This window comes from Dermacentor variabilis, chromosome 11, assembly GCF_050947875.1.
Source record: "Dermacentor variabilis isolate Ectoservices chromosome 11, ASM5094787v1, whole genome shotgun sequence".
NCBI lineage: Eukaryota > Metazoa > Arthropoda > Arachnida > Ixodida > Ixodidae > Dermacentor > Dermacentor variabilis.
Window position 1 is genome coordinate 43,779,775 of NC_134578.1, and position 18,086 is coordinate 43,797,860.

An 18,086-nucleotide genomic window follows, 5' to 3' on the forward strand; every position below is an offset into this window, starting at 1 on the left:
TTGACCACCTGGGGTTCTTTAACGTGCACCTAAATCTAAGCACACGGGTGTTTTCGCATTTCGCCCCCATCGAAATGCGGCCGCCGTGGCCGGGATTCGATCCCGCGACCTCGTGCTCAGCAGCCCAACACCATAGCCACTGAGCAACCACGGCGGGTAGTATTTACAGAGGGGATTACTGTGTTTGTCGTGTACTTGGCGACTAGGAAGCTTTGTTAATCAAGGTTTTTCGACGCATTTGCTCTATTTTAGGTTAAACTAAATTTGGGGATTTGTTTCTTTTGTTTTTTTTTTCTGCCAAAGGCAGGATCTGATTACGAATCAAGCCGTAGTACTGGACTCTAGAATTATTTTGATTACCTCAGGTTCATTAATGTGTGCAAAATGTACCGCACGCGACAAATTTTTTGCTATTTTTGCATTCTGCCACCGCAGTCGGAAGCTAACCAGTTACCTTGAACACAGCAGCGCAACGTCTTAGTCACTGAGCCAGTGAGGACAGTGCTGGTTGTATTCCACCCTGTCTTTACGGATGCATGCGTTTCTGCTGTAGCTCACTCCACGCGGCTATGAATCGATGATGTCGTACTGCACTAATCCGGCATGGTTTGACTGCCGGACCACGTTGAACCCGTCACTGTGTTAACGGCTGTTTCTAGGTGCCTACTCCGAATGAAACTGCAGGGTAGAAATGTTTAGTCTGGTATTTAACCTAGTCGAGAGATGATTCTGAAATAGCAATAAGCATTATCATTGAATGAACGCCTCGTGACAGGAATGTGAATTTTAAAGGTTTCGAGTGTTTAGGTCATGTAGCTCGGACATTATCCACTGACATATGTCGTTGAATGCAAAATTCTACTATTGAGCGCCAGGTTGCGAGTGAATAAATTCAGCTTTCCCATATATTTGTGTCCGACATATTAGCATGCCGAGTGTTTAGTGCTCGGTATGCCAACGGAAAGTGCGCACAATAAAACAAAACCTACTAGCGTCACAAAATAAGAGCTCAAACCATTTATTGAAGACCCATGCGCCTGTATCATACCACTATCTAGCCATATGCGTTTACATAGAAACATGTTGATTTTCGCACATGTCCTATACGATCCGGTAGCATCGGGAATAAAGACCACATTGGCTAAATGAATCGTTTCACTTGCAATAATTTGTTTATTTTTCTGGGCGTTAAACACCTTCAACTAACAGTTATCCGGTAGCTATCTGACCACCTATGCCTATTTTTTGGCTAACTCTAGGGCATGAAACAGCTCACCATTCAAATACTTGGGTGTCGCTAGGTAGAAATAAAGCATTCCTTTCATTTTCACAACCTGCTGCCTTTCCTTACAACTGCGTAGTTTTCAGGAATAGCGAATTTAAACTAAACACTCGATTTTTCCAGAGTCTGAATTCTTTCGATGCATCAAGAAAATTTATTGCGGAGATATCAGAATAGCTGCAGTCAAATGCGGTGAGACGAGTTGATGAACTGATTTGGCTTGAAAGCTAGTTCTCACAATTAAGCGGTATCAAGTTTGTTAGCTGAGCAGTTATTTCTTGAAAGTAAAGCTTGTGGAAGTAATTATGACCACTCTCAACAAACAGTCGAAGATAAGCGCGCGGTGTCACTATCAGCTTACGTCAGGCGCCACTAATAATAAATCTAAAGTGACCTCGAGTGGTGTCGGCGTTAAGCAGGTAATATACTGGAGGGAATAGATATAGAGATAATTATCGGAGTTTATCAAGGAAAGGGCTCATCTCTCTTGTTGCTTCTTGTAAATCAGAAAATAAGCGATGTGTTTGCCAGGAAAGCAGCAAATGTCAAAGGCTGTAAACAACCGAACAAAGTCCAATACCCTCAATAAAACTAATCCCTGGAAAGCTATGAGGCTACTACGTGTGCTATTACGGTAATGTCATGTTTAACGTCGGTGCTCTCTCCACAAACACGCAAGCGAGCTACATCGCTGAAATGACGACAAATAGAACTTCTCTAGTGAAATTTCACTGTATTTCCTGGTGGACGCGTATTCTGTTTAGTAATTGGTTGCTTTCTTACGTGCTTTGATTGGAAAACGTTGATGGTGACGTTCGAACCACTTTCTGTGGCATTAGTCTGTCCTGATTGCTGTTGAGCTTAGGGGACACGCAATGTGATATAGGGAATTGATTGCACGGCACCACGTTTTGATAACAACTTGCGGTCGCGAAAAACAAAGTAGATGCTTAGAAAAATTGTTGTAGAAATTTCGTAGTGGAACTTCTGAGCTAGTGCCTATGCATTCTTCACAGTCGCTCATTTGCACACCTACATCTCTAACGCATCCAAACGGGTCAGGTCGTTTGCTCCCTTTCTTTTTAGAGCGAAATCTATGTGTCACTAACCTTCCGTACTTTTTTCGGCGTCCGGCAACACAAAATATCATCATGTGGGCCGATCCTGGTGTTAGTTCAGAAAGGGTCCAAGCTCACGGGCACATACCCCTTAACATTCCTCATGAGAAGCTGCGCTTACCGGATTACACCCGCAAGAGCAATGACGGCTGATCCATGGGCACGCGGAGTGGCACGAGCCAATGGGGCTCTGAACTATGGGCTCCATCTTGCGGGCAAATCTCCCCACGTCATTATAAATAAATGTTTTCTCGCTCTCTGCGGAAAGAGCTTAAAAATTCTCGGCGCAAACCGTGCAAACGTGCTAGTGCTACAACTTACCCATCCGTCGTCGTAGTGCTCGTGCACAGCTGGCTTCGTCGTGCAAAAAACTTTCATCAGCAATGGCGCGACCGTCTTCGTATTCCAGTCTGGCTCCGTTGACGCTCATAATTACAGCAAATAATTCTCTTCTGTCGTCGTAATTGGTAGGCCGCGTCTACGGGGGTATCAGCCATTGATTAAGGGGGTGTGAGCGATTCAACAGCTGCGTTATCGATGGGTCAGACACATTGTTCGTTCACCCGAAGAACAATATACGTACCAGGAGCACCGGAGGGAACAGCCACCGACGAAGAACGTTTCCGTGATGCTGAACGAAAACGACAATCGCGAGCCCGGGCACTTCCGAAAGAGCAACGACGCCAGACACGCAACGCAATACGGCAGCCTTAACCCATTACTAGTACTGTAACCCCATGTGACCTATCACGCATTACCGGACGTGCTTTGATTTGATTCTAGCCAAGAACCTCTCCAGGGTGGCAGTCGAACCAGTGAGTGTATACTAGAGTTATCATAAAGCAATCGTACATAAAGAATCTCACTCGAACATCAAGCAGTGCCTTTACTAAATAATCCATTCAAACACATCAACTCCCATCGTCAGACGCTTCAAACAAATGACAACCATTCCGCTCTGTAAAGGTGTAATGGCAGCGAAAGCTGACGACAGTCAAAGCTCACAAACACAAAGCAAGGTGCATTCGTGCCATTCCATCTTCACAGACTGCAACGGTTGTGATTCTTTTCTTGTTTCCCATTATATATATATATATATATATATATATACACACACACCTTCCGAACATTTTATGTATGCCCATGAAACGCACCATGTCGCGCGGTACAGAGACAGATTTCCGAGAGAAGTAGCCCTTTAATTCTACAGCACTACTAGACAATTTTGATATGCCCTCCACTGGGTCACAAAGGGTGCTTTCTAGTTGCTGCTGTCAAATGTTCGTTCCTCGCCTTTATGCCTAGAATAGTCAAAGCATTGCCATAGCATATGTATCCTTCAATTTTTTTTTCGAGAGGTCTGCCCCCAATACTTCCCCCCCTTTTTTGGCGTCGAAAACCCACTTCACCTCTTTGCTATCCCCCTCGACGACTTTAAGATACCACGCAGACTAAACTGTAGCACGTCCATGTTTGTTTCAATGATTGAGTAATGCATGTTTATTGCTTGCCGGACTAAAAAAATGCAATGCAATACAAAAAGAAAGGACAGGGTAAGATCGCACTACTCCTAGAATACCGCGGGCATTGCAAGCATAGTCCCCCTCCTAATCACGAGCTTCTGAAATGACGTTATATGCAGGATTGTTTCGGGGAGGAAAAGAAATGGTGTAGTCATCGAACGGTCTTGCAAGCCTCGAAATTCTTATGGCTCCAAAAGAAATATTTATATGTTTCTTTTTCGTATATATTGCACTCCCGCGTCACCGTTGCAACAAAAATCTCGTTTAATAATTACGATCCCGCCAACATCATCCCACATAAAACAGACTCTTACTTAAAGGTTTTGAGCGACCAGTGCCCTTCTTTCGGTGTTTTCCAACGTGACTTGGCGGCCGGCAAGGAGGGAGAAGTGCTTGTGCTGCGACGAAACCGGAAACGACACCGGGACAAAATGAGACGTTAAGCGCTACGGGCTGTACCCAACTAAGCGACACCGCAAGGGGAGCGGTCTGTGTGAAGCCCGCGTCTCCGAACGTCCATTGCAGATTGAAACGCTTCCGAAGCTGCGCGCAGTTTCGGAGTCACCACTTTAATTAAGAGTCAGGTCCCGCCTAGCCTCGGCAGGACGCATGTTTGCGCAGGCGTTCCGTGGTTCACCTTCGTCTAGCAAAGCAGAGCGACCGTAACGAATTGGATTCGGCTCACAGACTGACTCGATACGCCCCGCGGCTATGGCTCGCTCCTCCTTTACCACGGTGCCATGACGCATACAGCGCAAGAATGCCATAAGTGTGGCGGTCAGCAGTGGAGTGGCTTTCGTATTTACTCAAATATAAGCCGACTGCGTGTTTCGCCTAGCATTTCAATAATGCCGGTTCGAGTCGTCGAGAGCTTTCAAATTCGCGGGAGCTGACTCTCACGAAAGTGGGAAACGCGAATGACAAACGCGTGGCATTTATATTACGCAAATCACGGCCCTCCCTGCGTGCCCTCATTTGCACGTGGCAGAAGCTGAGTTTTCATTACCCCGGTAAAGTCAGCTCGAATCGGCTCGTCAGATGGCATTTTGGTTGCCCGGTTTATGTAAACGCCAGTGGTCGAGGCCGACAGAGAGTCAAGGCAAATGCGGTGAAGCCGTCTGAACGAGGTCAGTTTGCTCGCCCGACCAGCTTGGAAAGATGCATGACCACTCAAGCGGATCGCGTTGGCTCAGCTGGTGTTGCGATGTCACCTGCTCGCTTCGAGTCCATGTAAACAACGTCAGCGTTATCGGAAATGGTGCCATTGGATTAGATAAGAAAAAACTTCATCCCGTATGGTCGACCAACATGGCTTCTGTTATAAACGTGTGAGCGCGTCTTTCAGGCGACAGGCCACTTATCATTCAACATGCCTGGTCTTAGACATTCTGATCGGCCATGTATACCGTATTCTCATTCAATACGCCATTGTATCCATTACGCCACTTGTCATTTTAAACGCAAAGGAAATCGGGGTAAATTCTGGTGGACTGACGGAGATGAAAGTCAGCTTAAATTGAAAATGAAATTTGTGTTAGTGGGTAAGCTTCGGTTTAAGCAGTCCTTGCATTCTTTAGCGGCAGGAATAATTACTGAGGAATATTTCTGTAGTAAAAAAGAAAATGATCAGTATGAACTAAAGCGACAAAGGAAGGTACTGAAATGATTGTATTTGGCTAAGTATTACGGTGGCAGAAAAACTAAAGAACGAACATAGAATAACAAAAAGCGGACGTAGGTTGACCCACATACGTTCACTTCTTGTTCTTCTTTGTTCATTGTATACTTTTTCCGTCAGTGTAAGACAAAGCGCAATGCAATTATGAACGTCCATCATGAAGCCCCACTCATTATTTTACTAAGATACTGAAAATTAGGAAGCAGAACAAACGAAGTCCTAGGTACAGCTTCGCCCATGACAAAAAAGGGAGGCCACATTTTGACAACAAGTCCTTATTCTTTCGTTCTTAAAAACATCCCAAATATTTATTTCTATGTCGTAATTTTTTTAACAGGCACATGACTATTTGTTATGCCAGGAAGCAAAATTGAGTAGACGTAATTTAGGAACGCTTCCCAGCCACGCATATTATGAAGGAAAGAGCAAGGAGAGTAGCAATCTGACAGAAAATAATTTTTCTGTTTTTTCTATAAACGACGTGGATGTTGAGGGACGACGGTTTGCACCCCAATATCCGACCTGACTGACTAAATAAACACTGCACGATGACGGACTACATAGAAGTAAGCGTGGTGAGCAGGCTTCTGGAATTTGGCACGCCCGCACTTAGGTCGCGCTTGGTCCTGCGAGATCATTTGGCTGAAACAGAAAATATTCAAGCGATGTGTAATTCAGTCCAAAGAACAAAACAAAAATTTATAGAATGCTTTTGGACTATACCAAAATGGCACAATGCAGCTCCAGTGGATCGGAATATAATGTCAGTCCATCGAAACTACCTAATAAATGCAGCTAAACAGAGCTGTAAATTATATCACGCCCAGTTTAATATTCTGGTGTTTTTAAATGAACGGCAGTATGTTCTTTCAAGGACGAAGCAACAGCGACTGGTGTGGACAGCATCCCATACCGCACGTTGAAAAACCTTGGATTGGAGCGACAGTCGCGCCGCTACAACGTCGTTCTGCGTTGCCCGACTGCCACAGAATCTAACGCTCCCGAGTAAGACGCGGTGATTCTGAATTCACCGCAATTTCGGTCCAAGTATCATGATGTTAACAAGCAGAGTGCACAGGCCTAACTAGGAGGCGCTGGTTTAGCCCAGTAGGTAGATCGGGACGCCTTAGAACACGCACCTATAAACCCAGACATAAGAAGGAACAAGCACGTGCTTGCTGCGGTAAAGCTAGGGAAACTATGGAGCATGTTTAATTAGAATTTTAAGACGTCTACCCTACGATCGATTTAGGCACCAGTGCCCTCCTTGAAGCCCTTGAGTTCAGCGGGAGCAGCGGAAAAGTAAACATGTCCGCAATAGGCATCAATAAGAAGCGATCGGGGGATTGGTGGACGAAAAGTAGGGAAACGACAAAAAACGGAGACCTAGAAAAGCCCAGTTAGCAACAGGGGATCAGAAAGTTTGGGAGTTCATAGCGTTTATTTTCTTTAGTGTTTACCTTAGGTAGGACATTAGGCAGTATAATAGCAAGAGCTTGGTGGCCCAACCCACCGTCCCGTTCCGAAGGCGACGTTCATAACATCCATCCATCCATCCAGGTTATACACTCTCCTTTTAAGCGTGGGTGCGTAGGGTTCGAAACTCACTACAGCCAACGTTCCATGCGAACGCATTATATGCCCCAATGCGCGACAATCCGGCGTTATAGTCGGCGGCGTGAACTAATGATGGTCGCAGAACTGGCCTAACTGTAAACAATGAAGACACGTTAAAAATGCTCGGATTGACGGGAAATTTCTCAGGAAGGTTCCTTCGCACGAAACAAATTTATGGCTTTACAAAGAAAATCTGGTAAATTTCCGTCTGGGTGGGAATCGAACCCGGGCCCCCGGGGTGCAAGACGAGCACGCTTCCCCATCGCAATGGAGCATCCACGGTTTTCGGTGATTAAAGGTGTGCCTATGGCTCGCGTCACTGCACGCGCGCCGTCGCAGCCATCTTGCTTTCTAAACGTGTGGCCTAGTACACGCGTCGTTCGGCTCGTGGTGGCACAGCCAATGGCAAGGAGGTGGCGCCACGTCATGAGTGTATAACGCGACTGTAAAAAAAAGCACTCCGGTTCAATTGAATGGCGCTGAGCGGTCCATCGAGTCATGAGATCCTCGTGGGCAAGCGAGCTCGTTGAAACGCTTGGCCCCTTCTGGTTTTGCCTTACCGAGGTGCAGTTAGAACTCAGGCGAGAGCTTGAGCGGGCGAGAGATGTGCGAAAGAAAAAAAACATTTCACCAGTGGCACCACAATGCATTAGCATTTGCACACGTAAGTAATCTTGAGTGTCTTTGCTAATATTTTCTCTACAATATGTATTCTATTTGATATGCATTAATTTCTTTATAACGATTACCGAGACGAAGTTAGAACGCAGGCGAGAGATTCTCTGGCAAGGAACGCATAGATAGCTCCGGCTTTTTAGAGCGATGGTGACGTGGCGTCGCGGCGATGCCCTCTCTCCTCACCGAATACATGGCGCGGCAGCAGTTTGTTCCCACTCACCTGCTCTGCTCCGTCAAGGCGTGCACGTGACATGGCATCGCAACCAATGGGAATTTGGGTGCCGTTTCGCTGCTACAGAATCCAACCTTTTCGCTAAATATGCCATTGGATGCTTTAGCGTCAAAAGAACTGTGCTCATTAGACTGCAACGTCGAATAGCATCTGGCATATCAAATGGTTTCTTTACAAAACGTATATGTACAATGCGCCTTCCTTGACCCGGTAATGTTTGGTCAGCAAGATATAAGCTTTGCGAAAGTTTCTGTTACGGTGCCCAGTGGGGTTCAGCTTTTGACTCGGTCAGTCACCTTCATATCCTACACGAACTCTCAACTCTAGGAGTCTGTAGCCGGGTCCTCCAAGGAATAAATAACTTCTAGAAAGACAAAGATTTGACGAGGCACAAATGACAGGGAAAGCGACGTAGCCACTATAGACAAAAGAGTTCCGCAAGTAAGTGCAGTGAGCCCACTTCACTTCAATGGAGCAATAGCAAGACTACAAGTAGTACTTCCAGCTGACACAAACATGTCTTTGAATGTTGATGTCATTTGCATACCGTCGTCACACAGCTCTTTAGAGATTATCAAGCATCGTGTATAGGATGCTTTCCATCCATTGAGGGTTTATTTAGAAAGACGGGACATGCAGGTAGCTTATGCCAAATCGGTGGTCTTGCCGTTCACGAGCAAAAAGAATGTTTAAAATTTCAGTTTACAACAGGCGGTAATTGGATCGAGTTGACTTGCAAACATCGTTTTCTCGGTATGATTTTAGACCACTAAATTCGATGAATTCATCATTTAACAGCATTGCGCGAACAAATGAGTTGTGTCATAAAGATTTTTTCAACGGAATCACAGGTGCAAAGGTGGACCGTAACAACCGCATGCCAGCTACACGTTTAATGAGCACGCGTCCGCCAGAAAATTTGGCACTTGCTACCTATTTTGCGTAAATTGTCTGCGACTACCCTTCACCGGTGACAGCTGTTGCATGTTAGGAATTTACGAGTGCACCTTGCAGTCCCGCAAACTACATTTAGTCACCTCACTTTTGCAGAAGCGCAGGAACCACACGTCACTGAGATTCTAGGACTGGAAACATGTTGCCATCCCTTCACGTTCTACTCTGTATAACGCGCACCAAACGTTTTCAACAATAGTGAACTGTCCGGCTGTACAGATGCACGACATGTTTCAATAGAATAAAGACCGACTTTCACTATCGGTTCCGCAGGTACCGGAAATAGAAACAACAATCAATGGTCCTAAATGTAAAACCAACGTTTGCACACCACCAGCGAAACAACTAGCTTTACATCATATATTTCGCAAGAATCAGAATTTTATTAACGAATGGTTCTGTTAGCAATGACAGTGCCACGGCAGCTTATAACATAGGAAGTGCTAAAGCTCGCTGGACTTAGACGCAAATTGTTCAATTTGTCGTCTTCAATATATGGCCGATTAATAAGGAGAAAGCTCTTCTCCAACCGTATTACATGAAGCTCTGCGTTAAGTTTAGCGCACGGTAATTAGAATACGTACAGAGATGCTTACCATACACGCATACGTTACCGTCATCAAATATTGAATGTGGAATTCTGAGCACACAAGTGGGGAAAGCAATGCATTGTAACAGAATTCTACGGCAATCAGTGCTTGCGTGGCGGAGGGCTCACTACTCTAACAAAAGAGGTGTTTGGAAGTGGCTCCATGCGTTACGTAGGTTATAGGGCAAAATTTTAAAGCAGAATGTTCATAAAGTGCACAATAATGGGCCTCTGAGACGTCGAAATGAATAAAAGTAATGCGGCAAAGTTCCAAGCAATATTGAGGTAGGGGTTATATTTGATAAGCTCCTACGGCGGCGTAACCGTAGCGTCTATGACTGACACGTCGTGGTCTTTGATTGAGCTCCCTATTGCACCTTTTTATTCTTTTTTTCTTTTTTTCCTGAACTCTTTACCTTAGATGTGAAAACGATGACAGAATGCACTGGTTCCTCACTGCTGCACGACGGCGAGATCTGTTGCACCATCGGGTCATGCGTATGTCGCGCTGTTTTTACATTACCCTCTTTCAGCTGTTTGTGTGTGCTCTTTTGCGCATATAATACATTCTTAAAAAACTGAAGCGCGCGACCCGATGGCCCTATGCGTCTAGCTTTACCGCAGCAGTGCGGACGGACTGCTTCCTGTCATGCAGTGTTGCAGATGTACGCAAGTGGCGAAAAAGAAAAAAAGGTTTTCTTCATGGCAGGAGAACTGGCGCAGATAAAAAGAAAACGACAGGAGAAAAGTAGTCGCATAGTGCCCAGCGCTGCAAACAGAGATTTTACCACAATTAAAATAACCGAATTGCGAGGGTTTTTGCTCAGGCTTCTGCCGCACTTTTGTTGGCTCGAGGGGCTCTTCTACAAGAACCCTTTTTGTACGCTTTATGCATAGGTTCCATTGTAACCTTTTATTATAAAGTACTGAACATAAACAGCCACGCCATGTTTTCTTTTAAAAGCGAGCCCTCTGCCGCGTTGGCACTTCATCTCATCGACGCCAGCCACTGCAGATTCATTCTCCATCAAGCTTGCTCAAAATCCCATTTATACATCATTCACTACGTTAGGTAGATGAATAAGCGTGAAAGTTCACATGTGTATGTGCGCACAGGCAGATAATTCTTCTGAGCGTATATAGGACCACGACGTCTCACACCACTCTGTGACGGGCGCTTCCAATTTTTTAAAGTTTTCATTACTGGTCTGCATAGCGGTGTCATTAAAACAGTCTCCCCAAGGAGCGTCAAGAAAGAAGTACACTGAGCGATAAACAAATCAGCACGGCAAGAGTCGCTCACGTCGGTTCGCGAACTGAAAACCGAAGTCGACTCGCAGAGCGGTCAGCGGAAGTTCATGGAAAAGTTGCACTTCTCTGCTTCAATGACTCAACCTTTCCGTTAACTAGTGGACCGCATCTTCGACTCCAACATACTCGTGATCGCGAAATTATGCATGCAACTGGGAACGCATTACCACCAATCACTAATGTTGATCGGTAGCGAGGCGTAATTGTATTATTGGTCTAGTTACGGTAAACGCAGGCTGCCATGCCATTGCGTTGAGGGGGCACCAAATGGAAAGCGTTTCTTTTTCTTACGCGAAAGCGCGCATCAGCGGCAGGTACTGCAGCAATGATATGCAGCAGCACCAATCTGCGAGGGCTGGGCTGACTCGGGCACGCTCGTGCTGCAACATACGCAAAATGAACGTTGACGCGACGGAAACATGTTTGCCGCTTAACAGTCTTTTGCGCGACATATCTTGGCGAGGAAAGTGCGAAAATCAGCAAGGTACGTCGGACGCACTTCCATAAAGGCACTGCTGGAGTTCTCTAACGTACCTGCAAGAAAAGTTGAAGGAAGACGTCGGATGTACCTTTGCCACAGCCTAAATTACAGAATCCTTGGGGGTGTGGTGGGCTTGTCGGCTATAGGACGCACGATACCGCCAAGAATAGCGGTATCAGTGGAAATTCGCCAAGCCTCATATTTTATCAAAATAGACAGGACACCGAAAACGTGGGAAATTAGTACGGACTCCTGATAGGCTTTTAGCCTGTCTAGAACATACTGATAACAGCAACCACACGCACGAATCAGCTATGCAGTACTGAGTAGTTTACGCGAGCTACTGAAAGAAAATGTGAAGTGATATTGCAGTGGGTAGCAGGACATGCTGGCAAAGCAGGTAGCGAATTAGTGACTCGCTCGCAAATTCGGCCCATAAAGATACGAAAATTCACTTAATCCCTTGATTAGCAATGAATACGCCACCCTTATTAAACTAGTAATTGTACATGTCAGCCTGTTTAGTGAAAATTATAAGGAGTGAGTCCTTTACAAAGTGTACCCCCAATTCAAGCAATAGCAGGTTGTAAACTTTTCAAGAAAAGAAATTAAACAGACGAGTTACTAGTTCGTCGACTACGCCTTAGAACACCATAGATAAAAAAATTCAGCGACCGCTTGCACTAGTAAATTGCTGCGCCCTAGATCATTGGAAACAACCCAGCGTAAAGCATTGGGCGTAATCCACTACTTCCCTTCTTTTTAAAGACACAGGCATCCTTAAGGAATACTAGAAACCGCAATGAATATTAACTACAGAGTAATACAATTTGCATCTATTAATACTATTTCGGTGCGTTTCTACAATATCTGTTATGCACTTTTGAAGCCTACTGAAGGTGTTTCGACTGTCATATCTTAGCATTATTTTATTGCTATGGCTTTCGCGTCTATTCTCCTGTTTGTCTGCTTGTCACAGACTTCTTAACCACACGGGTAATGTGAAGTGCCTGCACCTCTAATATATGTCTCTCTCTCTCTCTCTCTCTCTCTCTCTCTCTCTCTATATATATATATATATATATATATATATATATATATATATATATATATATATATATATATATATATATATTGTGAACATTATTTACACGTTTCATATTCTCAGCTGTACACACTCATCATCACCGTTTTGGGATCTGCTGCTGGGGCTCTCACTCCAGAGCGTAAAGAAGAGACTGGCTGCCTGAACCTTGTCTCACAAGTGGAGGAGGTTCTGTCCGGTTTCTTGGTCCCGTCACTCCCTGTCTCTCTCTAGCTTCACCTACGGTACATCCCTGGAGCTCCGCTCGGGTCGCCGCCTCTACCAACAGCACTCGACCATGTCCCACGACCAGCAGACCAATACCACGACATCCACCTTGACTGCTTCTGCGGGAACACCTTCTTCGACAGTCACCCCTCCTGAGAAGGATCCACCGGTGTTTGCTGGACTTCCAGGTGACGACGTTGAGGACTGGTTGGAGCTATACGAGCGCGTGAGTTACTTTAACGGCTGGAACGAATCAGTAAGACTTGCTCTCGTCCCCTTCTGCCTAACCGGCGTCACGAAAACTTGATTTTACAATCATGAGCTCCATTTCGTCAACTGAAGCACCTTTAAACACCACCTACACCAGATTTTCGCGAACTCGTCTTTCCGCTCCGATATCGCCAAGAAGCTTGCTGAGCGTGTTCAGCACTAGGGCGGGTCTTACACTTCGCACATAGAGGACGTCCTCGCCCTCTGACGCCACGTGAACACCTCGATGGCAGAGATGGACCATGTACGCCACCTGCTCGAGGGTATGGGGACTGTACCTTTCAATGCTCTTGTAGTGGTGAACCCTACTACCGTCGCAGACATCATCAGTAGGTGTCAGCGTCTCGATGAGCTTCATATGCTCTACTTATACCCTGACACGTCTGATTTCAAGGCGTCCAACTACAGCGAGCTACGTGCTTTGATTCGCTCCATCATCCGTGAGGAACTGCACGCCCAAGGTTCGTCTAACCCTCCTGAGGTCCATATGACGCCTCCTGGTGGCGGCCAACGCCATATCTTGAGGTAAGAGATAGCTGCCGTGACCTGCCCGCAAGCCTCGAGCCCGCACCCTATTCCTACACCAACTTACGCTCAGGTTGCCTCTATAGTGCCACCCTCCCAGCAGCCACCACAACAGGCCCCTGCGCCGCACGTGTCCCTGAATCCTATCGCTACAAGACCACCACCTGTTCCGTGTTGCAACGCACGGAGCCCACCTCGACCGCCTTGCTACTACTGCGGCATCCGTGGCAACATTTCAAGGTTTTGCCGACGCCGTCAGCAAGATGAAAGACGTGGCTATGACGGGTTTGAAAGGGCTGAGTTTTCTGGTCCTTTACTACAGCGGCGTTCATAATACGATTATTATCCACGACGTTCCCTATCTCCACAGGGCTTCAACGCTGCCGGTTCATTAAGTTTCCCGCGTCGTCGCCCTCCATCACCGATGCGGCGCTCCTTTTCGACCGGCTACTTCGTTCTCTGATCACCGCCCTGAAAACTAAATGGTGCAGCTTCAGGAGGGAAAGGTGCATCCTTTGGACAACGTGAAACTCCTCCAGAGTGTCCATCAAATGTACTTTTGGTGGTGTTGAAGGTATCCGAACCGAAGCCTTGGTTGACACAGGTGCATGGCTTTCCGTTAATAGTACTGACTTGTGTTCTCAATTGCGAAAAGTGAAGACACCATATAATGGCCGCCCCCTTCTTTGTGCTAAGCAGTTCTTGTTCAGCTCTCCGGTGTTTTCACTGTGCGTGTTTTTATTGATGACATCATTCACCACATTCAGTTCGTACTGCTGTCTTCGTGTACCTACGCGATGATTTCGGGATGAGACTTCCTGTCCTCCGCCTCAGTTTTCATCTCTTGCCGTCAGCGAACTATTCATATGACGGACATTGAATCTTCGTCCGCTGTCGATGCTCACAGCCTCCGTTTCGTCACGTCTACCGACTGTTTCATTCCCGCAGGCAATGAGCTCATTCTTACACTGACTTCCGACCCTATTTTAATGGTGACGTGTTCCTTGCGCCGAGCGGCCACTGCATTTCTGGCGGGCTTAGCCTTACTCCAAGCCTGGTGCGCTTTCATGATGGTAGAGTGTTCGTTGCTGTTCGTAACCCTACTTATTCGCTAGTTGTTCCCTCCCGGGGCACTACTGTGACATGCTTTACTGACACCGAACCTGTTTCGCTGGTACCGCTTCACACCGAATCACAACCTCTGTCTACCACAACTGATGATCATACTGATGCTGCTGCTTTAACGGCCGTAATAAATCCCGACCTGACTGGTGCGCGTAAAGAAGACCTTTTGGCACTCCAGCAAAAACACAGCGCCTTATTTGACGTAAACTCCCAGCTTCTGGGGCGCACTCACGTCGCAGTACATCGCATCGAAACCGAAGGCAGTTCGATTGTGCGCCGCCGCCCGTATCGCCTGTCTTCCGCAGAATGAAACATCATTGCGGATAACGTCGATGACATGCTCAAAAAAGACATTGTTCGGCCATCGTCAAGTTCTTGGTCGTCTCCTGTTATGTTGTGTGGATATATATATATATCAAATGTGAAGATTGAATTGTTATTACAACTGTAATTGTAATGCATTATTTTCTATCAGTTTTTGGTGCCGCACGCTATTAGAACAGGAGACAATGTATGCGTGAAAGCAACGCTAGAATGTTATTTTAAGAGGTTATCAAAACTCCGCCCCTATGGGTTAGCCATATCTCACTTCACCAGCCTAAAACTGTCATGAAACTAGAAAGGCCCGCATAAAATTTTAAAAGGGCCTTTTAACACATGGGGGATGAATGTCCTGTGTAATCTCCCTTAACTTTTATTGAAATAATGCGCTGTTTATTAGAATAGAAACAATCTACGTGTAATAATTTCTGGTAGGTGACTTCCTTTGAGAGTAGTGTAGCAGAAGCTGTTGTAAGCACTTACTTCTTTTTCATCGTGTGATCGGGACAGCCAGAACTTCCACCACGGCATTGTCGACGGCAAGGTCCGGGTCATCGCTCGCTTCCCATTGTTTATTCTACGCACGCTGGTTGTAACTAGTGCTGTCCCTCCTGTTGCGTTTCACGATTCCATCATGATCAGTTCACAGAACTCGATTTGAGAGAAACATACTCTTTGACATAAATACATGGCAAAATTGCTAACTAGTCAATCGAGGAATCAGCACACCTCAATCAGTATTGCATTCGGAAGCTAAGACGCCGACCCTATTTCGCTCAGACCACGTCGTTTTCTTCTTACATTTGCAGGCCTATACCTAAAGTAGAGTTCCGGGACCACCTTGCGATGATGATGCAGGATTCAGCCTACAGGTTCGCCGATGAGTACGAGGTACCAGTCACGAACAAGTTGTTGTTTTAGAACAATTATTGTCTCTACCTGGCATGGAGGTGCGTACCACGCAAGAAAAAATATGGTTTCATTCCACCGATCAAAATATTTCTTAAATATTACATGGAAAATTATCTGGCGCCACCCTCTGCGCCAGTTCCCTAACAGGCATTGTTTCGCTTTGGGAATGCAAGGATGCGATTGCACGATGTTTCCACTTGAAAGTGGCCTGGACTAAAACTCGGGGAGGGCCGCGGAGATAAAACAGAGATAAAGCTTTCGTTAAGAACTATTTTTCAAGCAAGTTGTCCTTCACCCCTACTTTCACCGCTACCAACATTATATGAGCGTGTATTTGTAAATAATTTGCTTTCCTTTAACTCAAGAGGTTCCATATTTTGGAGAGCAAAAACACCAGCCAATACTGAGCAGCGAGTGAAATTCGATTACTCCAGATTTTCGTAGCGGTGTGTACGTTTCTGTACACGGGAATAATCTTTATTTTATATAAATACCGGCAAGCCATCGTACTGAAGTCAAGCCGAAGTTAAAAACATCCGCGTACCACGTGTATTATGCAAGGAAAAGACCAATAATATGTTTTGTACACATGCGTTCGCGTGCGAGGTAAAAGACCCAAATGTCGTAATTTTCCAATCAATAAATTCCTTTATACTTCTCAAGCTTCTTAGGGCTTTCTCGCTCAACAGGCAACGGAAAAGAGTGTGTGAAATCGTATTAATTGTTTGTTGATTCTGTTTTATCAGAGACTGGTTGAACTCAGTGCACAGTATCCTTCGGACGTCGCACGGCATCCAGCAAACAGCAAGAAGAACCGGTTCACCAATATTCATCCGTGTAAGCCCCAGCACTTCTTTTCGGCGTTTCCGCAGCAAATGTCTGAAGATTAGGTTGCATGAAGGGATATTTCCAAACCCACTCAATCTTTACGCATACCCAGCCACATAATCCGCGCTTTCACAATAAATTCACAAGTTCCGGAAATTTTGCAAATGAACATTGTCACAAACGGCGGCGTACACTTTGATTAACTACGCATTCGTGTTTTTGTGCAGTTGACAAGTCAAGGGTGCCCTTATCCGTTGTAGGCGACGACGAACAGTCGTCCTATATCAACGCAAGTTTTGTGAAGGTGAGATGACGGTAAAGCGCAGAAGCTTGAAGAAATACTCTTTTATCTCAATCACTTGTTGAAAGCTTTTTTTCATATTAACCGAGGAAGTCATTCTGGATATTCTGTCTGAATAGCTTTACTGTATCTAGGTAAATGCTGTTAGTATCCTTCATTAATTCAAAATTCCGCACCCTCTCGTCAGCGGCGGAGTTCACGACGCTTACAGTAAATGAAACTTCAACAGATCTGGTTCTCTCAAGCTGAACGTGTTCTATTATACGTTATGCACCTTTGATAAAATATGCGTAAGCGTAGTGCCACTTGCTCATGTCCGCGTAGTCCGGTGTAATTATCAACGTTATAAAACTTGATATGGACCGCCATAACCGACAGCGCTGCGGCGACGCGAAACACTGGGGACGCAAGTGCAACGTGAATGATAACGCAACTATTGCAGGTGATGTTTCCAGGTGCAGTGCTGTCGTTCCGATCATTATAAGCCGTTATCGCTGTTTAGCGCGTTACACATCCACGTCCAACCTCCACGAATACTTTGTTTAGCGCGAAAAGACAGGCACAAGAAAGACGACAGGACAAGCGCCTTGTCCTGTCGTCTTTCTTGTGTCTGCCTTTTTGCGCTAAACAAAGTATTCATGGATTCGCACCAACTAGCCCGCCAACGCATTGTGTCGAACCTCCGCGTCGAACCTAACCACGTGATGAACCGCACTCTGGCGGTGGCTGCGTATGGCGTGGGGGCTGCGTATGGCGCGGCAGCGCGTGCCATTTCTTCAATGGCTCGCGTTGAAGCGCGAGGCAGCACGGAAATGATCGCTTTCTAAGTTCGCTCCCTTCTGTGAGCTGCATCTTGAAAGCGATCGCCTGACGTGACGGGCCGATGGAGAGACCGACGGACGGATGGTTTTCCTCCCTGGGAACGCATATAAATGCTTAAGCATTTGAAAGGCAAGAGAAAAATATTAAGCGAAGACGAAATAGAGAACTGTGCTTTTTTCAGAGGTTACGCCACCACGCCTAGCTTGT

The 18,086-nt window shown here is 45.9% G+C and overlaps 1 protein-coding gene across 4 annotated transcripts in view; it reads left to right on the forward strand.

Moving 5' to 3' along the window:
• Nucleotides 1–18,086, forward strand: part of LOC142564658 (receptor-type tyrosine-protein phosphatase H-like) — a 125,211-nt gene that overhangs the window by 80,335 nt on the left and 26,790 nt on the right. For 3 of the 4 annotated variants that reach the window (XM_075675750.1, XM_075675749.1, XM_075675751.1), the window contains 3 exons: nt 15,826–15,907; nt 16,675–16,765; nt 16,984–17,060. In XM_075675750.1, coding sequence (XP_075531865.1) covers nt 15,826–15,907; nt 16,675–16,765; nt 16,984–17,060 — 250 coding nt within the window. Of the gene's footprint in view, nt 1–12,631; nt 12,999–15,825; nt 15,908–16,674; nt 16,766–16,983; nt 17,061–18,086 lie in introns of those variants that run through there. The other variant, XM_075675752.1, reaches the window with a different exon arrangement.